Source organism: Salvelinus fontinalis, chromosome 1 (genome assembly GCF_029448725.1).
Source record: "Salvelinus fontinalis isolate EN_2023a chromosome 1, ASM2944872v1, whole genome shotgun sequence".
Classification (NCBI taxonomy): Eukaryota; Metazoa; Chordata; class Actinopteri; order Salmoniformes; family Salmonidae; genus Salvelinus; species Salvelinus fontinalis.
In genome coordinates, this window is record NC_074665.1 from 65,651,662 (window position 1) to 65,665,900 (window position 14,239).

Genomic DNA, 14,239 nt, shown 5'->3' on the forward strand with positions numbered 1-14,239 from the left:
AGGTGCCAGAGTGTTTTGTGCTGACCGATGTTTGTTCCTCAGATGCTGCCTGGGCGGATGTAAGCGGGTCGGTGGAGGACAGGAAGCAGCACCTGGAGGAGTCCAACAGGAACCTGGACGTGTTCCAGACCACGGAGCCACAGCTCCGCCAGTGGCTCTCAGAGAAGGAAATGATGCTCAGTGTCCTGGGGCCCCTCTCCATGGACCCCAACATGCTCAACACACAGAGGCAGCAAGTCCAGGTACTTCAGTATGGGACATATTAGTTAGTGTTGAAATTATTACCACCATGTACAGTTCAATGTCAATGTCACCTACTTCACACATAAGCTAATGTTAAAGACAGTCATTGTTTTGTCTGCAGGCCAAATGTTGAGGCTTGCCAGAATTAATCAAAATCAAGATGATTAAGATTGAAAAGGTTGAACCATTTTGCACATTATGTGTTTTATTAAACACCAGCATTGCTATTTATTAAGGTCATATTGACTTGTCCCTCCTAGATCCTCCTGAACGAGTTTGACAGCCGTAAGCCACAGTATGACCAGCTTAATGAGGCTGCTGCTGCTATCCTGAGCACATCAGGCAAGCAGGACCCCTCCTCTGGTGGGAAGGTGGTGAAGGACCAACTGGCCGCCGTGACCCAGAAATGGCAGGGCCTGACTGGGCAGCTGAGACAGCGAGCCGGCCTCATTGACCAGGCCGTGGGGAAGACGGGCCAGTTCCAGGATCTGCTGAGGAGCCTGAGCCAGAGCGCCGCCTCACTGGAGACCCGGCTCAACAGCCAGCAGACCCTTAGCAGTCAGCCTGACATGGTGAAGAAGCAGCTGGAGGAGGCTAACATCATCTCTGGCCAGCTGAGGGAGGAGAGGAAGAGACTGAAAGAGGCTGAGACCCTCTGCTCGGAGCTCTCTGCCCTGGTCACAGAGGACTACCTGAAAACAGACCTAGCCAGGCAGCTGGAGGTGGTCACCAAGCCCTTCAAACAGTTGGAGGATAAAGCAGGTTTGGCTTTGATTTAATTTGCTTTCATTTTTTTAATATTATATGTATTTTTCTCTTTAATGAGAAGCTTCAGGCTGTACTGTGGTTTAATGTCTGAAACTTTGACAACCATTGAAGGAGTTTCATGATGAGGTAGACATTGTCATTCTGAATAATAAATGTATGCTTTGTTCCTCTGCATCTAAATTACATTAATGTACATGCTCTTTTTTAGTGAAGCGGATCCAGCAGCTGAACTCGGCCTTTGCAAGCTCCCAGCAGTTCCACCAGACCTCCAAAGACTTCCAGGGGTGGATGAATGAGACGCTCCAGGAGCAGTCTAAATCCCAGGCAATCTCAGCCCAGGTGGAGACCCTTCAGCAAAGCCTGAAAGACCACAGTGCCCTGCAGAAGGCCCTCAGTGAACATGAGGAACCATACAGCACCATCATCAGGGAGGGGGAGACCCTCCTCCAGAACACAGATGGGGCAGAGAAGGTGTCGCTGCAGGGCCAGCTGGCCACATTGCGTTCCAACTGGGACGACATGAAGAAGAGCTCATCCGAGCGCCAGGATAAACTCCAGGGAGCGCTGCAGAGGGCCCAGAAGTACCACGAGCATGCTGAGAAGCTCCAGTCCTGGGTCCAGGAGAGTGAGGTCAGGGAGGGTAGCGTCAGGCTCTGCGTGGACCCAGCGGAGGTGGAGAGCTCAATCTCCCAGCTGAAGGCCATCCAGAAGGACGTGGACAAACACAGAGGCCTGGTGGCGCAGCTGAACACTGCAGCCGAAAGCCTCCTGGAGGTGGCCAATGCAGACACAGAGGCCGTCAGGGAGGAGAAGGCGGCCATTGGGCAGAGCGTGGACCGGGTCACAGAGAGGGTCCAGAACAAGAGGGAGTCTCTGGACAAGATCTCACAGAGGCTGAAGGAGTTCAACGACACCCACAAAGAGGCCAAGGGCCAGCTGGAAGGGGCTAAGAAGCAGCTTGTCGCCTACTCATCACTGGGGGTCCAGGCCTACAGCGACAAGAACCTGACCAGCATGAAGGCCCAGCAGAAGAGCCTGGATGGGGTCAACACACAACTGGAGCACCTGAAGAGTCTTGCCCAGGGCCTAGTGGCCGACGTCCCCGAAGCTGACGGGGTGACAGACCTCCTCCTTCAGGCCGACAGCCTGGAGAAAGAGTACGGCTCCCTCAGCAAGGATGTAGGGAAGACTTGCTCCACCTTGGAGGGCAAGCTGCAGGGCATCGGGCAGTTCCAGACCAACATCCGCGAGATGTTCACCCGCTTCGCAGACTTAGATGATGAGCTTGACAGCATGGCTCCTGTGGGCCGCGAACTGGCCACTCTGAATGAGCAGCAGGGCGGCATCAAGGGCTTTGTGGAGAAACTGCAGGAGCTGATGGCAGACACAGCTCAAGGAGAGGACAGATGTAAGAAGATGCTGGAAACTGAGGCCTCCCCAGACCTTCTGGGGCTGAAGAGAGACCTGGATGTTCTGAGTAAGCAGTGTGGCAAGCTGATGGACAGAGCCAAAGGGAGAGAGGAAGATGTGGGGAGTACACTCACCCGTCTGAATGAGCTTTACGCCAAGCTACAGCAGTTCACTAACAAACTGGGCGGAGCCGAGGTCAAGGAGGAGGGTCAAGGGTCAGTTGGCATGGAGACAGATGTCATCAACCAACAGTTGGAAGCTTTCAAGGTAAGATTACATTTTGTTAACATTTTACAGTAAAGTAAATGTAATGCAAAGGCTGATACTGTATTATCAAACTTGGTTGCCACCACTAATGGTGATTAATTGTGGTTTTGATGGTGGAAAAAATGCCCATGAACTTTCCATGGCATGCCTTACGCATTGGCTACATTATGGTATCATATTATTTCAGCTCATGCTTTACTATTGTACTCTAGCGCTCTCACTTTCACCAGCCACATCACTCAACGGATGACATAACCCTGCCAGAAAGATATCATCCTTACATACAGTACTATCCTAAATAACCATTAGTAAGACGTATAACACCTGGAGTAACATAGGATCTTGAGTGTCTGTTTGAGCTACACCTACACCAAAATATTATTTTCATTTACTGAACTCGCTACAACAAAACATTCCATTACTGGGTAATTTGGTTGCAACAGTTTAAAAACATACAACAAGTACAAGTACAATATGAAATAAAAGTACTTTAAAACCAGATGAACAGTATAGACACAAAGCATCAATAAACAAAGTGCAGTAGAAAACCATTAGACCATTTCAGTTTCACCCACAATCTACTGATCTACTGTTCTAGTTTCCACGGAAATCTCTGGAAATAAATCCACATCACTATCTTAATTCAATAAGTTCCAATGGGGATTTTGCGTGATGCTATTTGCAGCATTAACCCCAGTGGTATTGTAAGTTAAACAACAGGGCTCTGTAATTGTCTTTTGGGCCTGGTGGCCACATGCGTGACCCTCCTCTGGGGAATACTGCTTCAGTATGTTGCTGATCATCTGGTCCAGACAAAAGAGCTCTGACTGGCCCAGATGCCATTGTGGTGGGTGAGTGATGAGCGACCCAGGAACCAGCTAAGAACCAGTGGGGTGTCCTATGTTGCACTGGCCCGGGGTAATGAGCATTACCCAGCCTGACTCCTGCTCCCCTCTCCCTCTCCTCCACTTTAAGAATGAGTGTGGGGCCTCCCGAGTGGTGCAGCGGTCTAAGGCACTGCATCACAGTGCTAGAGGCATCACTACAGATCCAAGTTCAATGTGTAGTAGCCAGCCGCGACCAGGAGACCCATGAGCCAATGCACAATTGGCCCAGTGTTGTCTGTGTTAGGGGAGGGTTTGGCCGGCTGGGATGTCCTTGTCCCATCGCGCTCGCGCTCTAGCGACTCCTTGTGGCAGCCGGGCGCATGCACGCTGACTTCGGTCGCCAGCTGTACGGTGTTTCCTCCGACACATTGGTGCGGCTGGCTTCCGGGTTAAGCGGGCAGTGTGTCAAGAAGCAGTGCGGCTTGGCGGGGTCGTGTTTCAGGGATGCACGGCTCTCGACCATCGCCTCTCCCGAGTCCGTACGGGAGTTTCAGCGATGGGACAAGACTGTAACTACCAATTGGATATCATGAAGTTGGGGAGAAAAAGGGGTAAAAAGTACAAAAAATATATAGTACAAAAATGAGCGTGGCCTTACCTGGTCAGTGGTGACTCACTCGTTGGCATGAAAGAGTGAACAAGTGCTTTGTTTCATTATTCAGCCCTACCAGCTAATTCACTGGTGTTTGAGCATCTGCTCTTCCTCTTTAAAAAGAGCTAACTAAAAGTCTTAAAGTTTGTGTTAGCCTGTCTGTGGATGGTTTTTGATGCTCGTCATTGGTGTGCATGACTTTGCTGTATCTGCCTAGCTGAACTTGAACTTTCCCCTGTATAATTTAGGAGTATACAGGGCATTGCTTTTCTAGCTGTGGAACATGTTGAGGTGGTGGTTACTATATGTCATACCGTTGCTGTTAACAATAAAGGCATCTAGTAGTGCATGCTTACGCTGTATTAGCAATATCTGGATTCTACAGAAATGGAAAAGGAGCCGGAATAGTAACCACTAGCCAGAAACCATATTGCTGCAGTGCAATATTCACTCCCCTACATTATACTGAACTCCACAGACTCCTTCTCCAACCAACACATTTACCACTACTAGGAGTTTTTAATCATTCAACATGATTGTTTTTGTATTTACATAGTTTCTCTCATCAGTCAAGTTTCCTTTGATGTTAGCTTGAATGTGTAAAAATACTTTATGCTCTCTATGAAATAAAACAACAATTATTTTATAAAACCCTTTCTTAATACGAAAGATATGAGAGAATATAAATAAAACACTAACAACAGCATAATTGTGCCATAATATTATCAAGGCCTTTGTTGGTATATCAGTGGTGGATGAAACAGGGATACCCATTACCATTAAAGCGGGATCAAAAGCATTCTAAAACCCTGTAAATGCTGTTAGAGTTGATGGAAGGGGATTAACTATTCAGAAAAAGAAAATAGTTATTTATTGGCTGAAAGCATCATATCAAAACATTGTATTACTTTTAATGAAATGTTTCATACTACAGCATTACACATCTGTTTGAAAATATAGGCCAAAGGAATTTGTTTCATTTTGTTTTGATGTTGTTGGTTTTTAAATCACAAGTACATTCACAAACATCAGCCTTTAGATAAATACCTTCAAATGTTAAATCAAAATATAGGTCTAGTAGAACTCCAGTCAATGTTCTGAATGGTAGCTGGAATTATAATAATATATAATGTCATTTTGTGCCAGTTAACCCATTTTAAACATTGTGTTTTTGAGCTACATACTTCTGGGTTGTTCCATTGGATTCATCTATTTCATCTGTAGATACCAACCATGAGTCTGTGGTTAACGGGGACTGAGCTAGTGAAGGGTTTGAGAGACAAGGGTGGATCCCCAAGGTGCCCGGGCCAGGTCTGTAGAATCTGAATGGTTTGAGCGACATGCTATTAAAATCTATCTATGAGAAGTTGAGACTCTCACGAAAACACACGTGTAACATGTTCTGCTCTATGACGCTCACAAGCTACACAAATGTCGTTCTTCTACATAGAAAATCATAGGAAATCCCCGGACATAATGTCTATAATACTATAATACATTCACATAGTTTCTGTCACAAAGTTGGATATTCATTTCCTGGTGAGCAAACAATTTCTGTACTCACAGCATTCATATAAATAAAACAAAATAATTTTGTGATATCAAATTGTGATCCAATTACGATCTTGTCTCATCGCTACAACTCCCCAACGCGCTCGGGAGAGGTGAAGGTCAAGTCACGCATCCTCCGAAACATGACCTGCCAAACCGTGCTTCTTAACCCAGAAGCCAGCTGCACCAGAGGAAACACTGTTCAACTGATGACCAAAGTCAGCTTGCAGGCCAAGTAAATCCCCTCTGGCCAAACCCTCCCCTAACCCTGACAACACTGGGCCAATTTTGCTCCAACCTATGGGACTCCCAGTCACAGCTGGTTGTGACACAGCCATTACATTTTTTGTTGTCGAACCCGGGTCTGTAGTGATGCCTCAAGCACTGCGATGCAGTGCCTTAGACCACTGTGCCACTCGGGAGGCCCCATATAATTACATTTTTATCAGGTTTTTGCCTTGGCAAACCATATTTTTTGTTGTTGACATTTATCAATAAAACTCATTAATGCAACTGTTAATGTCAAATTACTTGTGTTCTACTTGTAGCCTTGGTTCTCCTGAAACGAACATGGTAAAACCCTTCATTGTGAGGCTAAATATAAGGGCTGGACATGCAGATAAATGAAAAGCCAATTTTAGCTGGGGTCTCAGGACTGATAGGGTTTTTTAAGAGGGTTTGATTGGTAACCATGAACCATCCCATAATATTGACTACTACCAGCTGTTGCTGAGCAACGTGTTCCCTGCTGGTTGTGCTCACCCTATCACCCTCTCATTGTCCCATCTCTAAGTCTCGTTGGGTAGGCCTGCACACAGACACGTCAGCTGCTAGCGGAAAATCACCATTGTACTCATTCAGGCCGCTAGCTACTCTCTCTGATAAAAGTTCCCTGAAAATAAGGAATCACAAAAAGAACCCTACTTAATTCCATTACAGCACAAGGTATTTCCTAATTGGTGTCTAAAAACCTGTTTTGATGCTCGGAAACCTGTGGACACAGACCGAGACCAAACGTAATGGGATGTCTGCAGTGTGAATAGGGTTTTCATGTGGTCTATAATAATCCTGCTTGGTTTATTCGTAGTTCTGGTACTGGGTGTATTTTGGGGTTTCATTGGCAGCTGTTGTGAAAGAAATAAACATAAAAAGGCAGCAATAAGTGAACTCATTTTGTTGCGTTACCATTTTAGGTCACGGTTTGTAAGAGCCTCCCCTCCCGAGTACAGTGTTTCACTCTTATTGTTGTTGTAGTTAGGGGATCTGGAAGGTTTGCTGGGAAGGATGTGGTGTATGTAGTCTTTCTTGATAGTTAGTGTGAGCTCAGCTCAGTGACAAAACCTGCTGGGGGTTGGGGAGGTGGGATGTGTCGGGGCGTATTTTTAAAGTTTCTACTCAGACGTTACATCAGTGTCTCCTATGAACCTAAAAGGAATTTCTCTCTTCTGAATCATAGCTATTCCTCTCACTGAAGTTGATGAGGGGAAAAGGGCCGTTGGGGAGACCCCATCGTGTAGCCCAGCTTGCTCACTTACCCCAATGATGATACACACAAATCAAATCACTCTCCCCAAGGTGGAACATGACACCAGAAATGTACCAGAAGATCTGAGTTGGTAACACATTGTTTTTGCTAGGATTGGCAGATCACTTTTCATGGTGACATTGCATTTTTCCTTTGTGTTTTGGGATTGTGATTCACCTAAGACACCTAAGAGATGAATTTGTTCCTGTATGCACTAGGAGTGGACTTATACACAATCAAGAGAAGCTTTTGAATTTGTCTCATTGAATTCTTTGTCTAGTCCTTTATAATGGTTTTCGTTGTTGGGAGTGACTGATGAGTAGTTCTGTTGAAAGGGATTTTTCTGCAGATGATGTCACAAAGAAATGTGGCCCTTCTGCAACCTTTGGTTTGAATAGCCTGTCCTTGTGAATAACTTTACTCACATGCAATGTAATAAGAGTTATGTGTAAGTGCTCTATAGGTTTTGAGGGAGATATTTGAGTCATTTTGATTGGTTAAGGTGTATCCTATGTTGGTTGGAATGGGCATTAGTGAAGTCGCTCTCTTTAAAAAACATCTCATTATGACACATTTTTCTAATTCGGACATCAAACCCCCAGTTTACTAAAATCACATTCCTAATGCCAAACCAGTTAGTGTGGGCCAGGATAACGGAAACAGCCTTGGTGCAGGGAAAGGAGGACGAAAACAGGAACACTTTGCCCTCCCTTAATTCAACGCCTGGATTTTGTCAAAATGATGTGGGATTCAGCTGCTGAATATCCTTTCTCTAAACCCAACAGATCTATTTAACCGCTTATTTATCTCTGCCAGACTTCCTCCTTTTGTCTCCTCTCACTGTGGAAAGGGGTCGTGGTGGTGGAAGGAGTTGGGATGGTTCAACTCCTTTCTGTTATCAGCCTTCTGTGCTGCACACAAAATGAATTCCTCTCATTATCCCTCTCTCTCATTCCTCCTTTCTTCTCTCACACGACCCGGGTCACTCGCCATAAAAAAGACACACCATGCCATGGATTTGGCAGAGCTGTGGGTGTTAAATTACCTGGGACCTGTGCCTCCCTCAGCATTCCAGAGTAATTAAGAATATCTGCAGGGTCCACAGCAACCATCCACAGGAAAACAACAGAGAAGGAACAGGAAAAAAGGGAAAACATAGAGATCTATTTCAGCCCAGCGTGATGTCACCAAAGTGGGAGCTGCCGCTGCCTGCTGGTCTGGTGTGATTAAATGTTTTCTTCCTTCAGAGGAGGAAAGCTAGTGCATGTTGTGTGTTCCCCCGTCCTCTCCCATCCCCTCAGTCAGAGAGAGAGAGAGAGTGATGGTGCCAGGACGCAGAAGATGACCAAGAAGTTAAGTCATATGGACTGGAGATAGAAGGGGAGAATTTGAGAGAAAAAAAGGGTCAAGTGTCCGACCAATCAACATGTGCCGGAGCAGCCCTCTGTGGCAGATGTTGCCTGAATAATGAGCTAGCGGGGGCGGGGCCTGCAGCCTCTCTGCCAGGAGGGTGTCTGTCTGTCATTGCAGGGCGAACCACCAGAGAGGCAGGGCAGGCATTTTTGTTTATCCAGGAGCACCGGCTCTTCTCGCCCTTTGTTTTCATAGAGCCCTGTGGATTTATATCAGGATATGCCACTTTGCACTGAAGCCCTTCCACAACCTACATGGATACCAGCGGGATTTAAGGGATAAAATAAGCACTTTTAAGGGAGAACAATTATAATGACGTTTTGACAATGGGGAGGACAGCACCAAGTAGGGAATTCTTTGAGGATAGGTGACTCAATGAACGGATTGGACGGTTCCAGATACTGATTGCACAGCCGGTGCACTTGCTGAGTGAGGGTGATATGTTGCTTTAGTGTTATTGAGTTCCATTATTTTTACTGTTTGGATTATTACGATTATTAGGTCTGTTTTATATATTCTGAATTTGTCTAAGTAATTGGACCCATTATTGTGAATTGTTCATTTTATTTTTTTATAAGAAATTGGTTTTGATATAGCAAATTAAGTAAATTAAAAAAGTGAATATTGAACATGCACTTTTAGTAGTATTTTTTGGCTTGTTGCTTTAGCAGCAGATATTTGCACTAAAACAACATATACTGTACCTCAGACCACATTAGTATTATTTTATTATCTCTGAGTCAGTGCAGTTGGATTTAAGATGGGGAAACCTCTTAGCAGACCAGACTGCCTCCGCCAGAACCCCTCCTGTGTGGGAAAAGGGGAGGAGGAGGACCTAAACATTGATGACTGCTACGTTCCCCAGAGATCCATCTACGACACTGTCCGTCTCAATGAGCAGATTGATTGTGGCTCAAAGGGAAGCCTGGCTTCCAGGCACTTCACTGGCACCCTACCCTACACACACCGCACCCTGGACATGAGCAGCCTGTGTGGCAACGGAGTCCTCACCTCCTCCAGCGCCTTTGAGCTCCGCACCCGCGAGGCAGCTAGACTGGAGTGTGCTGTCTTTGATGGCCTGAAACTGAACGGTGACATCATCAGGGGAGCGGGAACGGTACTCCCTAAGACTCGTCTGGGGCAGGGAGGGGAGAAGAAGGAGCGCCCGCACCACCGGCGATCCTGGAGGACATTCGCTCCCACTAACATAGGGGAGTACGCCAGTCGCAGTGGCACCCTCTGTTCAGACGGAGTGGATAGGTTGAGCCATGGTTTGGCCCGTGGCAGGAGGGGACGGAGTGTCACCAACTCCCTGACATCAGAGGAGGACTCAGGCCTGTGCAGCCCCACCGCAGAGAGGGAGCGCCGCTCCCACCGGTCCTCCAGGAAACCACGCCCAGGCACCAGGAGCCTCTCCTCCTCCGAGGCCATGCATGTGTCTGGGGAGATAAAACCAAGCTGCTCCCACAGCTCAGGGCAGGAGGAGTTCCCCTTCTCCCCGGTCAGGGACAACATACCCAGGGAACTGTACAACCCAGGACAGAGCAACAACCCTGTACAGGAGTCCCAGGAGGGGAATGACACCTGTGTGACAGACTTGAGTGAAACAGAGTTGACCATCACAAATGGGGAATACAGGGACTCCACAGGCAGGCGCTCCTCAAGATCAAACAGTAGGGATTCGACTGGCAGGAGGTCCTCGAGATCAGCCAGTAGGGTCCAAAATGGTGTCTCTAGGACGCTAGCGAGCTACGATGAGCTCCCCACCGCCGAGCTGCTAGAGGACATGTCCTCCCAGTCAGACTGTGAGTTGGTCAGCGTGGTTGTCACACAGCCGGAGCCCTATGTGAATTCTGGGCCGCGGTCAGAGTGTAGACAAAATATGGGTGTTAAACCGTTTGACTTGCAACACCACGGAGCTATAGAACCACGGAAATACAGCATGGAGGACCTGGAGGACTTCCTGCTGTCAGTGGAAAGAGAGGCCTGCTTGGCCAATGGCAGTGAGCCACGGTCGTACCAAGAAATAGGGGACGACGAGATCGAGAGCCTGTTAACTGCTATAGCCGCTTGCTCCGAAATTGACCTCATGGGCTTCTCCTCCCCCCAGGTACCCCAAAATAGTCTCCTCCAACTCCAGCATTGCAGCGTGTTTTTACCTTCAACTGGGCCAAATAAATACGGCACTTTTGATTAGTGTTTCCTGGGATGCTAGTCTTGTTTATCAGATTACATTAGGTCTGAATTGGGTTTAGTACGCCAGCCTGGCCTGTGAGTCTGTCTGGTGTGATGCTGCACAGCTGTGCTCCAACTAATTGCCGTGCTTTCCTTTCTAGAAGCTGCAGTGCTGACCTGTCAGAAAGAGGTTGTTGTTATGCCAGCTCTGTGGCCTAGGCCAGCAGCCTGTCTATACAATCACTCTTCAGGGACTGGCGAAACATGTTGTAATGATCAGCTGCATTTTTGAAACATTATTGTTAATTGTAGACAGTCAAAGTGCATAGCTGATAATCCATTTTGACTCTCTTTGTTTTGTTTTATGGGTAATGCATGGCTCACAAATAACCACAACATGTCAATGAAGTGACTCATGTTTATCAGGAGGGCAAACAGAGATATTTTACATGTTTTTAATATCTTGCCAATGGCTGGATTTGTGTAAACAATCGGAATGTCTTATCTTTCTTAATACACATTTGAAAATGTAAAAGTATAGCATGAATCAAGGACTTTATTCAGTCCAATTTGGATAACACCCTTGGATAACACACTGAAAGCAATGTCTCATTCCCGAGAGCTCTCTTAAAACGTAGGGTAGGCATATTTCTTTAAAAGCAACATCAATCATCTCTTGTTTTGTCTTTATTGAAGTCTTGCCCTTTTGAACCACTGACATCATCCGTCTTATTGAGAGAAATAATTATCTCTCATCCGGTCTCTCATCTAAGTTGTTCTGCGTCTGATAATACACAATGTATTTTATTATCTCTGGCCACAGGTATTCCAGAAAGAGGAGGTTGATCCACTACAGACCCAGTTGCAAGACATCAACTGGCTGGGCCAGGGCCTGATCCAGAACGCCGCCAAAGGTACCAGCACCAAGGGCCTTGAACATGACCTGGAGGATGGCAACACTCGATGGAACACACTCAACAAAAAGGTTAGCCTGTCTCTGGGTTATTAATCTACTTCACACTCAAGCCTTATTGCTTTTTACATAGGTGAAAGAGGTCAAACTTTAGACACGTTTGATGAATAATACTCCCATGTGGTTCTTGCTTAATGTTTTTATAGCTATAATTAGTTACTGAGACTGAGTTTTATTTGCCCATAATACCTACCGCCTATATCGTAATACATGTGATGCCTATATTTAAATGGTCTTCTATAGATTGCTGAGCGGTCAGCGCAGCTGCACGAGGCCCTATTGCATTGTGGGAGGTTCCAGGATGCTCTGGAGTCCCTGCTCAGCTGGCTGACGGACACGGAGGAGCTGGTGTCCAATCAGAAACCTCCCTCTGCTGAGTTCAAAGTTGTCAAAGCACAGATCCAGGAGCAGATAGTAAGCCAAAAGAGAACTGATTACACACTTACAACATCAGTAGCTGCCAATTTACACATACATTAAAACCTATTCAGAGAGTTCATGTAGGCTTTACTGATTCAGCCATTTATAATTTTTATTGGCGTCCATTGTGGAGCATTATTTAGGGCTATCCTAAAGCTTCTGTTGAATTGACCTTTATAATACCATGGCATTGTTGAATACTCCTTTCTGATTGGCTTGAAGGTCATTCTAGAGCGTGGATCATTTCCCTATAATGCACTGTAAGCAATAATTGTGCTCGGATCAGAGCATGTTGAACCTCGTAACTTCTTCACCTTTATTTGTCCTGGACAGCTCCTCCAGAGGCTGCTCGATGACCGTAGGCCTACGGTGGAGCTGATTAAGAAGGAAGGAGGGAAGGTTGTGGACCTGGGAGCAGAGTTTGTGGAAAAGGAGAAGGTGGGGAAGGAGATTGAGTGCCTGGGGCAGAGGTGGGACGCTTTGCTGAAGAAGGCTGAGAACAGGTCTGTCTGCACAACCAACACTTCCCTGAGAGATGTATTTAAGCAAAGTGTTTGAAAATGAAATGAATATTATAGTTCTGATTCATTGTGGAAAATCTGCTGATTGGATTTTTGCTACGGAAATGCCATCCCTTTCCTCAGTCATAGCCCTTTACACTCGTACCTGTATACAGGTTAAAAATGGCAGATTTGGGCACTGATAAGCACTTAAATTGGAACGCAGTGGCTCTACAGTAACATGCTATAATCAGGGTTTCCCAAACATGGTCCTGGCCCTCCTAGCACGACACAGCTGATTCAAATAACCAACTCGTCATCAAGCTTTCATTATTTGAAGCAGTGCTCGGGCAAAAATCAAAATGTGTACCCAGGGAGGAGCCCCAGGACCAAGTTTGGGAAACCTTGCTATTAATGATGTCAGAGCTCAGGCTCTGCGCTTCACAGCGCTGTATGGGTTTTGACTGACAGATGTTTTGAACTTAAGCACAGCACGCGACAAGAAGTTGCTCCCATCCCTCCCGCTAATTGGGCAACTTCTGCACATTTTTTGTTTTCTGAGTGAGGGAAATGTAAATTAAGAGGACTCGATGTGTTTCGAAAGATGAGACGTTGACGATTAGAATAAATACAGCTTTGATGTCATACAAGCAAGCCAAACACCTGTGAGTCCAAATGTGCACTTCACATTTCCATATCATAAAACCCATGTCATATACATTACAGTGTCACTGTTTATGAGTACTATGTTTGATGTACAGTTGCAGGACATGACGTCATACCCTGGGTAGTTCAGTGGAATCACAAACCTGAATGCACGCAGGAGTCCTTTCTCTGCGCACCAAAATTACAATTTGTTTCTCTGAATTGCCCCGTCATGTTGTCAATAGAACAAGCTTTCAAATTATGCCCACCTGACCCCGATTGCGATTTATAATGGATTGCGTAAACAACAACAGTAATTGTGTGATGGGGGGGAAGCAGGCCTTATAGGTGAAGACTCTTCTTTGAGTCATAAAAGTTTATTGAAATTACTTAGGAACTGTGCACACTTTGGAGAGGTGCATGTCCACTTGGAGACACCAGTTAGTCCTCTCACTCAAACCCAAGTAATATTTTGTCTTATGTTCCACCTACCCCACATTTTTCAGGAATATTCCTATCATGTTACTAAATGTATCCAGGGTATTTTCTGATTTCGTTATCAACAAATGCTGCGAAAGGTACAGTAAATGTAAAATGCACATAAAATCAACAGTGTAATGTTTGGATTCAGTATTGTGTCAGATGAACTGTTGTGTCCTCACCTTTAGTCTAATCATTCCCCCATCATCTCCAAACTGTTCCCTTTCAATCGCTACCATGCTTATGCATATGCCTTTCATATTTCTCCTGGAAGAAACATTTTAATTTAACCCTATCAATATAGTCCAATTCCACCACGTGTAAAGGGTTCATGTAAAGGGTTGGACGATACAACCAAATGAGGTGTTGCGTTCTGGATAAGTTCCCTAA

At 45.8% G+C, this 14,239-nt stretch overlaps 1 protein-coding gene across 18 annotated transcripts in view; it reads left to right on the forward strand.

Annotated features, from left to right (window-relative positions):
- LOC129859890 (dystonin-like) overlaps positions 1–14,239 on the forward strand; it is a 189,332-nt gene that overhangs the window by 132,748 nt on the left and 42,345 nt on the right. For all 18 annotated transcript variants that reach the window (XM_055930113.1, XM_055930129.1, XM_055930172.1 and 15 more), the window contains 6 exons: positions 43–242; positions 504–1,005; positions 1,220–2,688; positions 11,655–11,816; positions 12,048–12,218; positions 12,558–12,727. In XM_055930113.1, coding sequence (XP_055786088.1) covers positions 43–242; positions 504–1,005; positions 1,220–2,688; positions 11,655–11,816; positions 12,048–12,218; positions 12,558–12,727 — 2,674 coding nt within the window. The remainder of the gene's footprint in view (positions 1–42; positions 243–503; positions 1,006–1,219; positions 2,689–11,654; positions 11,817–12,047; positions 12,219–12,557; positions 12,728–14,239) is intronic.